The following is a 17,599-nucleotide window of genomic DNA, read 5'->3' as shown; positions in this document are numbered from 1 at the left end:
CATTTCGTTAGCCGGGGTAAAAATAACTAATTCCATTTAAAAATGTTTAATCTTTTATTATATCAAAGTACAAATGTAATACATATAGAAAATGAAAATTATAATCATAAAAAAAAAAAAAAAAAAAAAAAGTTATTTAGTCAACGTGTGAACACATTCTAGGATTTGAGGTTTCCAATACAACGTTGCGTGTAGAAACAACTCTTCGCTCTGATCGCGAATCTCTGGGACGAATCGTGCTATCTGTAAAAAACGATCTTTGTTCAACTCTAGAAAACAGGATTCGAAGTACAAGTCCACAAAGTTGATTTCATCGAACCAATAGTCGATCCCCAGGCATGTATGTTCAAGCTGCCCTCCACGACCGTTGAGACAACCTTCACAGCAACCGGTTACACTTTTTGAAATCTCCGTGTTGATCATGTCTCCCAATATTTGCACAACTAACGTACGTATATTTTCGGCAGGACAGTAATGGTCGTCATTGACATGCATATGTTTTGAGCACATGGTGCACGGTACGAGGTGTGTAACGTGTTCCTCCGCATCTACAAGATCCTCGTGGAAAATGAGTTGATTTTCGGCGTGGACCCCTTCTACGCGTACTTCCGTGCTGTAGCAATCAGGCTGGTCCCATCCTTCATTGTTTGCTGCAGAAACACATTCCTCTGGAGTATTGTGCCACGCCTGTCCAGATTTTAACAAACTCCAATCCTTTACCCCGAGACCCGACTTGGCAGGCGAACAACCATACACATGATAACGGCCGCGCTTGAACGATCTTGTAACTCGAGACACGCCCGTTAGGTCGGAAAAGGTTTTTTCGGGTATCACCAATTGTCTACCATTTTTTCTCTCCAGAACCATTTGGCGGGCGGTTCCCAGTTCACAGCTTAACTCACTGTTGATGGCAAATTTGGTAGGTTTTGTACAGGATAAATATCTTTTGAAACGATCAACAACCCGACTCCACTCTTTTAATGTCATCTTAAAAACCATTTTACGCTTCAACCCTAAATAACCAGCCTTCAGTAATATTTCAGGGGTTGTATTATCATTGTCCCCTAAACTCAATGTCAAACCGACTGAAACATCTGATATCTTGGGTGAAGCCATGCTGTTTCGTATGATAACTCAATAGTTAGGCATCTATTTATATATATACATACAACTCGTTATATTATTGGTTCGCACAGACCGACCAATACAAAATACGTTGGACAGAAATTATACACAAGTCTCCGCCTTTGCTAAGCCTACTACACCTAGGGGTGATTCCTCACCCGTAAAATTATTTTCACACAACTCTTTGAAGCTAACTTTCAATGCCTCCCATTGTTTCACGTTTAAATGAACACCCTTTCGGGTAGGTTTTGGCATTCGTTCCTCTTCACACCACCAAAATTTACGAATGTTGACTCCAGGGTATTTGTTGTCGATCGTTACGTACACGTCATTACCAATAGGCACTGATTTCTTTACAATGTTTTTTTGTAAATACTCATCTATCTCTGAGGCAGTGTTCATCAAGGCCTGCCATTGCCGCTCGAAAAACATGATACCATTGGGTGTTGGATATCTATCACTCTTAAAACCGTAACCATACAGTCTGATGTGATAACACACATCTTCTTGCCAAATACATTTTACAACCAAATAATCATTTCCAATATCCTTTCGATACAAGTCAATACTCATAATGTTAATCTCTTGTTTTCAACTTCATAAAACAATTCTACATTTGAACGTGTAATCAACCCCCTTTTATACCTAGATTTTCGAAACTTAAAACCAAAATTTAACTACACCCTGTCACAAATATGTAGATTAAAACTATTGGCTTAGAACAAAATCGACAAAATCACCTGTCAAGCTTAATGGCGGAGGTCATTGTCCCTTAATACAGGTATAGCTACACTTGACGTGAACTCAATGTAACCTCTACACACCTGCCTATAAAGCGAAATATCTTCCCCCCCTACCCTCCAATAAACAATTCGAGGACCCCATACCCTCGTTACAAAAGTCAAACCTTTTTTATTATTCATAACCTCATTGTTCAGTCAACAATAACCATATTCAAACTATAAATAGAACACCTGTGGAATGCTCTGACGTCAGACCTTAGGAATGTGTGACGTCAGACCTTTGGAATGTCTGGAATTCCAAAATTGCTCCAGACTACCGCACATACTACTAACGGATAATTTGCTGGGCAGGAGAACTTCCGCCTTCACTTCACCAAACTGTAATAACTGGATAACAACTAAAGATACCGGAACAGCAGCAACGAGCTGTGATTTATCAAACGAAAATCTGTGCGTAGGATGGGAAACAGCGCAAGTAAGGACTTGTTAAGAGCATGCAAGTGTGGTGATACTTTTGATATTCTTCTGTTTCTAAAACGAGGGGCCAATGTTGAGTATAGAGATTCCTATGGCAACACTCCACTATTAACAGCCATCACGAATAACCATGCAAATCATGTACAGGTGTTATTCAACAATATATATTCCTGTGCCAACCCAGATCACACTGACACGAATGGGAACACACCTTTATTTCAAAAAAAAATAATAATATACAATCGGGAAAACCTGTATATTTTATATGCGGTATGAAACCACAGTAGGCCTAAATGAAATTCAATTATCAATGCGCGTATTCTAATGTGACCTTGAAAGTAGAGACTACATCAACTTCCGAGGGGGAAAGTCGACAGCACGACAGCAAGCCAAAATCATAGGTCGCTAATATCGCCTTTAATACTAGACTTTATCATACAGACTATTTTGTTAACGCAAATTGCATGTATTTAATTGCGACCTGGCAAATTGTGACTACAACCACTTCCGAGGCGAAACTCAAAAAGTCGCCAGTACGACAGCAAGCCAAAATGATAGCGTCGCTAATAGCGCGTGTGTTTATTTTCTAATTTCTAATTTTCGAGTTGCATTTTGGCTTGCTATGCGTGTTGGTGCCTTCGTACTGACATCAATAAGTACAAAAATATGACTAAGTCAAAAGTCGACAAGACGGTATACAAGCCAAAATGCAAGTCGAAAATAAGAAATTAGGAAAAAACGGGGAGCGCTATTATCGCTGTGTGTTATTTCTTAATTTCCTATTTTCAAATTGATTTTGGCTTGTATAGCGTGTTGGCAGCTTCTTTCTGACATCAATAAATACAAAAAGAGGGTATACAAGCCAAATTGCAAGTCGAAAATAAGAAATTAGGAAAAAACGAGGCGCGCTATTATCACTGTGTGTTATTTCTTAATTTCCTATTTTCAAATTGATTTTGGCTTGTATAGGGTGTTGTCGCCTCACATTTTGTCGTAACTTTTACTTTTCAACTTTTTGCGTTCTGAAGGGGGGGGGGCGAATGGTTAGCACGTGCGTGCTGTGGTTTCAAATCCCCGGTTGTATGTGACAAGCAGTAGGGTCGCCTGTCCAACCTCGTGGGTTTTCTCCGGGTCCTCCCACTGCTAAAGACCCCTACTCGCAAGCGAATTAATGAAATAAAATGAAACCATATGTTAGTCCCAAAATGACCTAGTTTGTGTCGAGTGGACGTTAAACTCCATTTCTCGCTCTCTCTCTATACCACATTACACTCAAATTATATCTAATGTATACCACATTACACTCAAATTATATCACATTACAGTCAAATTATATCCAATATATGCCATATACACTCAAATTATATCCAATATATACCACATACACTCAAATTATATCCAATATATACTACATTACACTCAAATTATATCCAATATATACCACATACACTCAAATTATATCCAATATATACCACATAAAACACAAATTATATCCAATATATACCACATACACTTAAATTATATTCAATATATACCACATTACACTAAAATTATATCAAATACATACCACTCAAATACATACCACATTAGACTAAAATTTTATCCAATACATACCACATTACACTCAAATTATATCCAATATATACCACATAAAAGTCAAATTATATCCAATATATACCACATTACACTCAATGGTACAGGACGGAAGGACTGGCGAGCGACAAGTTATAGTCGTTGGAATGGAACGAAAAACCGAGACCCCGTGTACACATTGGTATGCACGTAAAGGATCACTACGCAGTTGGAATTCTATATAAAAGTAGGCAGTCTTCTTTAGCCAAGCCGAAGCATAACAGTAGGACGTTAAACCCCAAACAATAAACTTATACTCACGTATACCACATTACTACATTACATTTAAATTATACCCAAATTGTACAACATTACACTCAAAATATATCGAACTTATACCACACTACACTCAAAATATATCCAATATATACCACATTACACTCAAATTATATCCAATATATACCACATTACACTCAAATTATATCCAATATATACCACATTACACTCAAATTGTATCCAATATATACCACATTACACTCAAATTGTATCCAACTTACTCTTAAACTGTATTATTAAAACTACTAAATAAAGAGTTTTACTTGTGCTAGAAGACGTTCATGTAGACTAAATATTTGTTGTTAGTTTCTATGTTATATCGGGGTATTCCCCTTTCTATTGATGCTATACAACGTGACATAACCTGTCTCTATTGATGGTGTACACTTCACGTGACCTTTCCTGGTATATTGAATAGATTCATTCAGTGATTATACATTGTTAATATATAAATGACGAATGTAAGTGACGTGTACAAGTTACTATTTATAACTAATATGTATACAGGTAATATAACCACCATAACACGATACCTTGCCTGGTAGGTAATATCACGTGTATAACAATATACCTTACCTGGTAGGTAATATAACCACCATAACACGATACCTTATCTGGTAGGTAATATCACGTGTATAACACCATACCGTGCCTTTACTTGTAGGTAATATCACATTTATAACACTATACACTGGTAGGTAATATCACGTATATAACAGTACACCTTAGTTATTTCCATTAAACGTATGGTATATTGTGTATACATAGAAAGGAGAGACACAGTCGTCGTACTAGAAAAATACTGGATTCCCTGACAAAACACCCGTGGGGCGCCCACTGCACCAAATTGTAAGGATATCACCAACTGGCAACTTGTCGGCTTATTGTCTGTTTCAGTGACGTATGTGTTTGAGTGACGTATGTGTTTAAGTGACGTATGTGTTAATCAAATGGGGAGGGGGTGTGAGAACAATTAGATACTTAAACGACGCGGGGTCACGTGGCTAAGTGGGTAAGACGCTGCCTCGCTAGCCTGGAGGTCGGGTGGCCGAGAAAGTCCCCCCCCCCCTTGTCAGTGATGCAGGACAGAGGGCCTGACAAGGACAGTCGTCTAGTCGTTCGGATGGGACGAAAAACCGAGGTCCCGTGTACAAATTGGCGTGCACGTAAAAGATCCATCGATGTTGGTTGGCATTCGTAGTGCCGATGTCCGGGCAAAATTTCCCTCATAGGACACTGTTTGGCGTATGCCCGTCTTCATTAGCCCAGGTCGGAGCTAAACAGTAGAACGTGAAACCCCATTTCATTTCATTTCTTAAACGACGTAGGGTAGTTTTCTTGCGATTAAAATGTTTTGAGAGGGATTTGAAGCAAACTATTAATTTAGTTTAAATATGATTGTAGTCACACCGTTTGTACGTGGAAATGCATCTTTAATTGTTGTATACACATGTAGTATTGTTTATTAGAACGTAGAACAGTCCGTCATTACCCTGAAGACCGTCCATCACTTTGTGACCGCCTTCACTGTCTTCTCTAACACACTGTATGATGGATTTCCACTTCAGACATCTTTGAACATTTTCGACTTCGTCTCCTAAACAATGGCCTATACTACATGTAGATGTGACTGGTTGTAGTGGGAGGTCATGTCAGGGGTAGGTGCGGATTTTGGCCCTATGACGTCAGGCATTTATTAATCAATCAATATTGACGTTTCTAGTGGTTTACCCACAGTTCCGTGCAACGGAGGCCAAGAAGTCGCCGTAACAGATGGTTTCATTGGCTAATCCCTCACGCTATCCAGAACGCAGGTTATATAACAACTCTTCCAGATCCAAGTTCAGTAAAGGCAAATTAACCGAAATTTTGAACTATAAAAACGAAACGAAATAGGATCTGTGTTTTAATCAGATTGCTAAACCACTTACTTGATTTTATCCAAAATGTATCGGATGCGATGCATATTCCAATAGAATCATCACTAGTTCACACCTGCTCCTTTGTGCAATACCGTGTAGAAATTTTGAATTGATAGTATCGAAACATAGTTATTGATCCAATAGATTGATGGTAGTAACCGTTAGGATTTGAAAATTAATTCAGACATTTTCGATGAAACCAAACATTCGAACTAAAGATGGCACTGCCTTTACAATTTAAAACTAATGCCATTTATAATCAAACTATGAAAATCAAATCATTAATTCTTTCTTTAATAGTCTTTTCAAACTTAACATCACAATTATATATGTAAGCATTTATTTAAGAAAAAACACTCCTTGCTCATATAAAAATAATTAACAAGAATAAATGATTCAATGTTATCATAAATTAGCAGTTACTAAATTTGAGAAAACTATGGCGTCTAAGGGAATCTAGAAAACCGATGTAAATAATGATCCGTATTCAATTCACCACACGATACATGGATATGTTTTTGTAGGGGATGGCGATTTAAATAATGATCCGTATTCAATTCACCACACGATACATACATGTGTTTTTATAGGTAATGGTGTTTTATTTCTAGCTGAAAAATACTTAATATAGGCTTTGAATTTAAAGTCTTTGTTTATAAATATGAAATCCTACTAAGCATAATATCTGGTGACTGACTGGTACTATATAATAGAATAATATCAGGGTTTGTACAATATCTGGTGATTGGTACTATCAGCTATTATAACATAATGTTAGAGTTTGTACAATATCTGGTGATTGGTACTATCAGCTATTATAACATAATGTTAGAGTTTGTACAATATCCGGTTATTGGTGCTATCAGCTATTATAACATAATGTTAAGAGTTTGTACAAGATCTGGTGATTGGTACTATCAACTATTATAACATAATGTTAGAGTTTGTACAATATCCGGTTATTGGTACTATCAACTATTATAACATAATGTTAGGGTTTGTACAATATCTGGTGATTGTTACTATCAACTATTATAACACAATATCTGGTGATTGTTACTATCAACTATTATAACACAATATCTGGTGATTGTTACTATCAACTATTATAACATAATGTTAGGGTTTGTACAATATCTGGTGATTGGTACTATCAACTATTATAACATAATATCAGAGTTTTTACAATATCTGGTGAATGGTTCTATCTATTATAACATAATGTTAGAGTTTGTACAATGTCTGGTGATTGATACTATCAACTATTATAATATTTGTTCTATTATTAACCAACTTTTGTTTAAAACAATATTTTATTCAGGTTGTCTGAATGGGATTGGGGAACAGGCTTAGGCTATGTAAAATCCTCTTATCTCCTGGTATCTATTAAACTGTACAATAGTCTGCTGGACACAGTTCGCAATGTTTAATACGAATTTTACATCAAAGCAAATTTGTAGCAACTATTTTATGACTTACCCGGAACTGAAACAAATTTAGTTTCATGTCAGTAGTAAATATAAAGGTTTGAGTATATACATACTTCCCCCAATCCATATCTTTGCTGATTTGAAATTTAGATTCCCATTTATTCTCGTTTTTTTTAAAAACATTTCCCACTGAAGTTAAAATTAAGTTTACCATTATTATATTTTTGTGATAAGCTTTATTTTGGTAGCCTAGCAATTTATGAAATTAAGTTTTCAAACGTTATATTATTGGAGAAATGCAGATGTTTGTAAGATTCAATTAGTTGGCAGATGACCATAATGTAGCAATGATGGCTAACTAATCTAAGCCTACTCCTATATCTCCCGTTATCACAAAGGCAATTTACCTGTATTTATTATTTACATATAAAAAACAGTATACAACTCCTTGCTAGCATCTTTGGTTGGTCAACATTCGGGGAGTTGGATGGCCGAATGGTTGGTCAACATTCATGTAACCATTCAGGGTTTGTCGTTTCATTCGTGAGCATGGTTTCAACAAATTCCATCACAAAGTTCCCGAAGACTTCCGAATCTGTGGCTACATGTTAAACACGTTCTGAATCTCAAGCATCGACAGTTCCTTGTGGAATTCCATTTAATGTTGTGGCACAAAAATTGTATCTGAACGAAATTTTCATGAAGGATATCTTCATATCTTAGAAACGATTTAAGTTTATCAGGCAGGGGCAATAACCCTACATTAAACCACATATTAGGCGGACCTAGGGATTCACAAATCACATTACGGGTTATACAAACAAGGGGCATAGGACTTGAAGCAAGTTCTTGTAATGCTTTTAGCGAGGGACTAAGATATGGCGCCCGATCGGAAGCCATGTTTTGTAATTTGTTTACAATTACATGGTAATTAAAAGCTATAGACAGCTGTGAGAGTCTATGATGTAACTCGTGGTTTTTTATTAAGTTGGACATGTACAACAAGTACAGTATGTTGATATTCTCAAATACGCAAAGATCTACGTCGTATTCAAGACGTATTTTGGGGGGCATGAACTGTGTTCGCCAACGATACATGTGGGCTATACCATACTGTATTACATGTTTAATTATTACGATACTGTGTTTAAAGCGATTGTATTGGTTAAGATGCAAATTTAATGCTCTTAAACAATTGCCAAAAGTCAGTTCATGGCCATTTTGGAGTAAAATTCCCGCCATGTCATAGTTTTCAGCATGATATGCGACATCTAATAACGACCGACCATCCTCCAGAGCACCGAAGGGACTGGCATATTTGATGTATTTTTTAACCCGCTCAGTATCTCTATATGACACAGAATAATAGATGAAAGCTGTAAATCTGGTCTGATCGTGATTCTGGTGAAGACCAGCTTGTATTAATGTGTCCACCATTACAAGGTCCCCATTACAATAAGCGTCTGACAGTAAGGAGGGTTTGACAGGCGTACCGTGTTGGATTAATTTTGTGACCGATTTTATGTCACAATAACTCACAGAATACTCCATACATTTATGTAAAAACGTGTCCACCTTAAATCTGGTGGGTTTGTAATTCTGGTTAAGACCAGCGTCTATTAAAGTGTCCACCATTGCCATGTCTTGTTTACGGTAAGCGTATTCTAGTAATGAAGCAGCAATCATTGGAGTGTCCTGTTGGATTAATTTAGTCGCTGATTTTATGTCACGATGTGGCGCAAAATACTCCATACATTTCTGCCAAACAGGGTTCACATTATCGGAACCGAGAAGTTCTTTTAATACACCGAATATAGCTGCGTTGAGAAGAGTTGTAGCAATGTCCAGTGCTGTTTCACCTTTCTTGTTAGTGAGGTTAACATCAATACCACTGGAAACAAGTAATGTAACAACTTTAACATTTTTAAATCGGACAGCCAGGTGTAGTGCAGAATCTTTAAACCGGTTCGTCTTATTTATACTGTCACGCCATCTGAGACCATTTCTGTTCGTCTTCCTCCTGCTGCTTCCATATTTACTGCTGAACTCCAGGCCATCTTTCAGGCTTTGGAGTATATCAAATTCTCTTCATCCTTAAAACACATTATATTTACTGATTCTTTGTCCTCTTTACAGGCAATAAACAATAAGCAGCTTGTACACCCTTTAGTAGCAGACATTTATCGTCTGCTACTATCACACGAGTTTAACGGCAAGGACACTGTCCTTTGCTGGCTCCCCAGTCATGTTGATATTAAAGGGAATGATCAAGCAGACTTAGCTGCCAAGTCTGCTTTAGATCTTCCCATATCACAATTTCTTTTACCTTTCACCGATTTTAAATCGTCCATTAAATTATTTGTATATGACCGCTGGCAACGGTCTTGGGATCTTGCAGACACAAACAAACTTCATCACATTAAGCCTCTCTTAGGAGACTGGCCAAGCTCCTATAGAACCAGCAGGAGAGATGAAGTGGTTTTGTGTCGCTCTCGCATTGGTCATACTTTTTTAACACACATTTTCATCTTAAAGCGAGAGCCTCAACCACAATGTGTTCACTGTCATGTTCCTTTGACAGTGAAACACATCTTGATTGAGTGCAATCATCTCAAACATATTAGATCTAAATATTACCGTTGCCAGTCAGTACGTCAGCTATTTGCTCAACCGGAGCTTTATGATGAATTGCTAGCATTTTTAAAAGAGACAAACTTTTATTCAAAATTTTAATTGTATATATTTATCATATATTGTTTTTTTAAATATTTATATATGTAAAGGAATTGATATATTTATTTTTAAGTATATTTTCTGTGATATTTGTTTTTATTTACATATATGAATACATTCCTGTGATATTGTTTTAATTTGTCTCGTTAAATTCACCATATGTTTGGCGCAATATAGCCCGGTTGGAGCTGACGTGCCATTAAACAACATTTCATTTCATTTCATTTCGTCTTATTTAATTGGCACCCACTGTTTATCAACAATTTGACAATATCTACATTATTTGCTGCCATCATTAAAGGAGTGTTCGCAGTCTTGTCTCTGTGTTTTGTATTGGCAGTGGATTATTCATTATTCAGTAACAAATCTACACAATTTGTATGATGATTCTTGATAGCTGTAAGCAGTGGTGTATTACCATATGAATCGGTATATTCAACGTTGGCTCCACGTTCCAGTAACGACACAATGTTACCATAATCACCATCCTTACATGACCTCAACAGTGCCTTACTGTCACCCATGCTGATCGTGGTGGTTTCTATGTTAAATCTCCACACTCCACATCTGTGCTGACTAGTTGTGAGTCTAACACGTGTTGTTCTTCGGTCAATCCAGTAAGCCTGTCACGTCTCTGATTGTATTATTGTTCTAAATTAGAAAAAAAGCATTAAAACGTAAAAATCCAAAACCAATAGCCAATATTATTACTTGCCTGTCGAACTTTGTGGGTTTTCTCCAGATTATCCGCCCCCCCCCCCCCCCCCACTGCTAAAGACCCCTACGTGCAAGCGAATTATTGAAATAAAATTAAACCATGTGTTAGTTCCGAAATGACCTAGTTTGTGTCGATTGGACGCGACCCCCCCCCCCCCTCTCATTTTCTATATTTTAGAACAACAATACTGGGTGAACTATAAATGTGTATTAGTGACAAACGCGACTAAAAGTCATCACCCGGGGCGATATTGTTTATACACGGCACCACGAAGTCAAGACTTTAAAAAACGGATAATTTGCTGGGCCGGAGAACTTCCGCCTTCACTTCACCAAACTGTAATAACTGGATAACAGCTAAAGATACCGGAACAGCAGCAACGAGCTGTGATTTATCAAACGAAAATCTGTGCGTAGGATGGGAAACAGCGCAAGTAAGGACTTGTTAAGAGCATGCAAGTGTGGTGATACTTTTGATATTCTTCTGTTTCTAAAACGAGGGGCCAATGTTGAGTATAGAGATTCCTATGGCAACACTCCACTATTAACAGCCATCACGAATAACCATGCAAATCATGTACAGGTGTTATTCAACAATATATATTCCTGTGCCAGGAAAAAACGAGGTGCGCTATTATCACTGTGTGTTATTTCTTAATTTCCTATTTTCAAATTGATTTTGGCTTGTATAGCGTGTTGTCGCCTCACATTTTGTCGTAACTTCTACTTTTCAACTTTTCGCGTTCTGAAGGGGGGGGGGGGGGTGGTGGCCGAATGGTTAGCACGTGCGTGCTGTATCATACGGCCTGTCATTGAGTCAACTGGCGTGGTTTCAAATCCCCGGTTGTATGTGACAAGCAGTAGGGTCGCCTGTCCAACCTCGTGGGTTTTCTCCGGGTCCTCCCACTGCTAAAGACCCCTACTCGCAAGCGAATTAATGAAATAAAATGAAACCATATGTTAGTCCCAAAATGACCTAGTTTGTGTCGAGTGGACGTTAAACTCCATTTCTCGCTCTCTCTCTATACCACATTACACTCAAATTATATCTAATGTATACCACATTACACTCAAATTATATCACATTACAGTCAAATTATATCCAATATATGCCATATACACTCAAATTATATCCAATATATACCACATACACTCAAATTATATCCAATATATACTACATTACACTCAAATTATATCCAATATATACCACATACACTCAAATTATATCCAATATATACCACATACCCTTAAATTATATTCAATATATACCACATTACACTAAAATTATATCAAATACATACCACTCAAATACATACCACATTAGACTAAAATTTTATCCAATACATACCACATTACACTCAAATTATATCCAATATATACCACATAAAAGTCAAATTATATCCAATATATACCACATTACACTCAATGGTACAGGACGGAAGGACTGGCGAGCGACAAGTTATAGTCGTTGGAATGGAACGAAAAACCGAGACCCCGTGTACAGATTGGTATGCACGTAAAGGATCACTACGCAGTTGGAATTCTATATAAAAGTAGGCAGTCTTCTTTAGTCAAGCCGAAGCATAACAGTAGGACGTTAAACCCCAAACAATAAACTTATACTCTACGTATACCACATTACTACATTACATTTAAATTATACCCAAATTGTACAACATTACACTCAAAATATATCGAACTTATACCACACTACACTCAAAATATATCCAATATATACCACATTACACTCAAATTATATCCAATATATACCACATTACACTCAAATTATATCCAATATATACCACATTACACTCAAATTGTATCCAATATATACCACATTACACTCAAATTGTATCCAACTTACTCTTAAACTGTATTATTAAAACTACTAAATAAAGAGTTTTACTTGTGCTAGAAGACGTTCATGTAGACTAAATATTTGTTGTTAGTTTCTATGTTATATCGGGGTATTCCCCTTTCTATTGATGCTATACAACGTGACATAACCTGTCTCTATTGATGGTGTACAATTCACGTGACCTTTCCTGGTATATTGAATAGATTCATTCAGTGATTATACATTGTTAATATATAAATGACTGTCACAAAATTGGACCTTTGGTTCTTTTTTGGGGCGGATTGACAGTCATGTACTTATAGTTCACATTAACAAAACACAGTATAATTTAAATATCTTTATATAACTACAATATAAGTCAATACAATTATAATATGTATATATATATATATATTTATGTAATTATTCTCTAATAATATCACCGTCTCCACCGATTCAAAAGACCACTAATCACGTTTATATGTTGATGAGATGACGATTTGATGGTACACGCGCACACAGCAGTCACCAACCATTTGACTCTCCACGGCACATTTAAAAAGATGATTAAGATGATAAGGTTGATGAGTTATTCATTCGTGTATATCTTTTAATTACCATAAAATAACTAACTGGAACAATAACGACCAGACTAACAATATAGGTAACACTATCCGTAGCACATTAACATTATCAGAATCAGAATCAGAATCACAATCACAATCAGGTCACCTATAAAACATAACACAATGTTTAACAAATAATCAAATTATTTCTATTCATCCACGATTATCAACATTACAAAAATCAAACAATACTTACAAGTAAATGTACTAATTATTGCTCATAATCACACAGATTACCATTATAACGACACACAGTCAAAACCAACGAGACACACAGTCTAACACCCATTTAGTTGAAATATATTTACGAACGATTCATGAATGATATGACCAATGAATATGTGTGATTCTCCCAAAATCCATTATTAGAGTGACAATATAAATTCATATCTCCCACCACGTATACTACAGTTTCACTCACAACCAATCAAATCACGACAACAAAACAGGCAGTTCACATGCATTCAATGCAATCATATCTGCAACCAAACATGTGGATTACTCAACCTTGGCAAATAATAACTATCATACATCTTACAAATAACAATAAAATCAAATGTTTATAATCAAACTTTATTACCACAATCTGAAAACATGTTCACCAGTTGTCATAAACTGTAATAAACAACAATAACATATATACTATATTTATTAATGTACAAATACTTGTGACCTTGAAACATTCAGCAATACCAGCGTGAATATATATGTATTATTCAGTACATCCACGACAAACCACATTGTAACCTATCATTATCTAATAAAGATATTGTCATACGTGACAATGACGAATGTAAGTGACGTGTACAAGTTACTATTTATAACTAATATGTATACAGGTAATATAACCACCATAACACGATACCTTGCCTGGTAGGTAATATCACGTGTATAACAATATACCTTACCTGGTAGGTAATATAACCACCATAACACGATACCTTATCTGGTAGGTAATATCACGTGTATAACACCATACCGTGCCTTTACTTGTAGGTAATATCACATTTATAACACTATACATTGGTAGGTAATATCACATTTATAACACTATACACTGGTAGGTAATATCACGTTTATAACAGTACACCTTAGTTATTTCCGATAAACGTATGGTATATTGTGTATACATAGAAAGGAGAGACACAGTCGTCGTACTAGAAAAATACTGGATTCCCTGACAAAACACCCGTGGGGCGCCCACTGCACCAAATTGTAAGGATATCACCAACTGGCAACTTGTCGGCTTATTGTCTGTTTCAGTGACGTATGTGTTTGAGTGACGTATGTGTTTGAGTGACGTATGTGTTAATCAAATGGGGAGGGGGTGTGAGAACAATTAGATACTTAAACGACGCGGGGACACGTGGCTAAGTGGGTAAGACGCTGCCTCGCTAGCCTGGAGGTCGGGTGGTCGATCCCTGCATTGGCCGAGAAAGTCCCCCCCCTTGTCAGTGATGCAGGACGGAGGGCCTGACAAGGACAGTCGTCCGGATGGGACGAAAAACCGAGGTCCCGTGTACAAATTGGCGTGCACGTAAAAGATCCATCGATGTTGGTTGGCATTCGTAGTGCCGATGTCCGGGCAAAATTTCCCTCATAGGACACTGTTTGGCGTATGCCCGTCTTCATTAGCCCAGGTCGGAGCTAAACAGTAGAACGTGAAACCCCATTTCATTTCATTTCTTAAACGACGTAGGGTAGTTTTCTTGAAGCAAACTATTAATTTAGTTTAAATATGATTGTAGTCACACAGTTTGTACGTGGAAATGCATCTTTAATTGTTGTATACACATGTAGTATTGTTTATTAGAACGTAGAACAGTCCGTCATTACCCTGAAGACCGTCCATCACTTTGTGACCGCCTTCACTGTCTTCTCTAACACACTGTATGATGGATTTCCACTTCAGACATCTTTGAACATTTTCGACTTCGTCTCCTAAACAATGGCCTATACTACATGTAGATGTGACTGGTTGTAGTGGGAGGTCATGTCAGGGGTAGGTGCGGATTTTGGTCCTATGACGTCAGGCATTTATTAATCAATCAACATTGACGTTTCTAGTGGTTTATCCACAGTTCCGTGCAATGGAGGCCAAGAAGTCGCCGTAACAGATGGTTTCATTGGCTAATCCCTCACGCTATCCAGAACGCAGGTTATATAACAACTCTGCCAGATCCAAGTTCAGTAAAGGCAAATTAACCGAAATTTAGAACTATAAAAACGAAACGAAATAGGATCTGTGTTTATATCAGATTCTTAAACTACTTACTTGATTTTATCCAAAATGTATCGGATGCGATGCATATTCCAATAGATTCATCACTAGTTCACACCTGCTCCTTTGTGCAATACCGTGTAGAAATTTTGAATTGATAGTATCGAAACACAGTTATTGATCCAATAGATTGATGGTAGTAACCGTTAGAATTTGAAAATTAATTCAGACATTTTCGACAAAACCAAACATTCGAACTTAAGATGGCACTGCCTTTACAATTTAAAACTAATGCCATTTATAATCAAACTATGAAAATCAAATCATTAATTCTTTCTTTAATAGTCTTTTCAAACTTAACATCACAATTATATATGTAAGCATTTATTTAAAAAAAAAAACACTCCTTGCTCATATAAAAATAATTAACAAGAATAAATGATTCAATGTTATCATAAATTAGCAGTTACTAAATTTGAGAAAACTATGGCGTCTAAGGGAATCTAGAAAACCGATTTAAATAATGATCCGTATTCAATTCACCACACGATACATGAATTTGTTTTTGTAGGTGATGGCGATTTAAATAATGATCCGTATTCAATTCACAACACGATACATGGATTTGTTTTGTAGGTGATGACGATTTGAATAATGATCCGTATTTAATTCACCACACAATACATACATGTGTTTTTGTAGGTAGTGGTGTTTTCTTTCTAGCTGAAAAATACTTAATATAGGCTTTGAATTTAAAGTCTTTGTTTATAAATATGAAATCCTACTAAGTATAATATCTGGTGATTGGTTCTATATCTAATATATGATAATGTTAGAGTTTATACATCAACTATAACATAATATCAGAGTTTTTACAATATCTGGCGACTGGTTCTATCAACTATTATAACATAATATCAGAGTTTGTACAATATCTGGTGAATGGTACTATCAACTATAGCATAATGTTAGAGTTTGTACACTATCCGGTTATTGGTGCTATCAACTATTATAACATAATGTTAAGAGTTTGTACAATATCTGGCGACTGGTTCTATCAACTATTATAACATAATGTTAAGAGTTTGTACAATATCTGGCGACTGGTTCTATCAACTATTATAACATAATGTTAAGAGTTTGTACAATATCTGGTGATTGGTACTATCAACTATTATAACATAATGTTAGGGTTTGTACAATATCCGGTTATTGGTGCTATCAACTATTATAACATAATGTTAGGGTTTGTACAATATCTGGTGATTGGTACTATCAACTATTATAACATAATGTTAGAGTTTGTACAAGATCTGGTGATTGGTTCTATCAACTATTATAACATAATGTTAGAGTTTGTACAATATCTGGTGATTGGTACTATCAACTATTATAGCATAATGTTAGAGTTTGTACAATATCTGGTGATTGATACTATCAACTATTATAACATAATGTTAGAGTTTGTACAATATCCGGTTATTGGTGCTATCAACTATAGCATAATGTTAGAGTTTGTACAAGATCTGGTGATTGGTACTATCAACTATTATAATATTTGTTCTATTATTAACCAACTTTTGTTTAAAACAATATTTTATTCAGGTTGTCTGAATGGGATTGGGGAACAGGCTTAGGCTATGTAAAATCCTCTTATCTCCTGGTATCTATTAAACTGTACAATAGTCTGCTGGACACAGTTCGCAATGTTTAATACGAATTTTACATCAAAGCAAATTTGTGACTTACCCGGAACTGAAACAAATTTAGTTTCATGTCAGTAGTAAATATAAAGGTTTGAGTATATACATTCTTCCACCAATCCATATCTTTGCTGATTTGAAATTTAGATTCCCATTT

At 36.1% G+C, this 17,599-nt stretch overlaps 1 protein-coding gene and 1 long non-coding RNA gene across 2 annotated transcripts; both read right to left on the bottom strand.

Annotated features, from left to right (window-relative positions):
* Positions 1 to 6,535: 6,535 nt before the first annotated feature.
* LOC126825220 (uncharacterized) lies at positions 6,536 to 9,573 on the bottom strand (the record flags this gene model as incomplete). Its single annotated transcript, XM_050554785.2, has 1 exon — positions 6,536 to 9,573. A coding segment is annotated over one exon (1,413 nt), but the record flags the coding sequence as incomplete, so codon positions are not given.
* Positions 9,574 to 13,235: 3,662 nt separating this feature from the next.
* Positions 13,236 to 14,225, bottom strand: LOC130013211 (uncharacterized). The gene is made up of 2 exons (XR_008788574.1): positions 13,715 to 14,225; positions 13,236 to 13,624 (listed from the first exon to the last, which is right to left on the bottom strand). It is a non-coding gene; the product is annotated as an uncharacterized LOC130013211 (long non-coding RNA).
* Between the last annotated feature and the right edge of the window lie 3,374 nt (positions 14,226 to 17,599).

The sequence above is a fragment of the Patella vulgata genome, chromosome 6 (assembly GCF_932274485.2).
Source record: "Patella vulgata chromosome 6, xgPatVulg1.2, whole genome shotgun sequence".
Classification (NCBI taxonomy): Eukaryota; Metazoa; Mollusca; class Gastropoda; family Patellidae; genus Patella; species Patella vulgata.
Note: the sequence above shows the minus strand (reverse complement) of the source record. Positions and strands in the feature narration are given on the sequence as shown.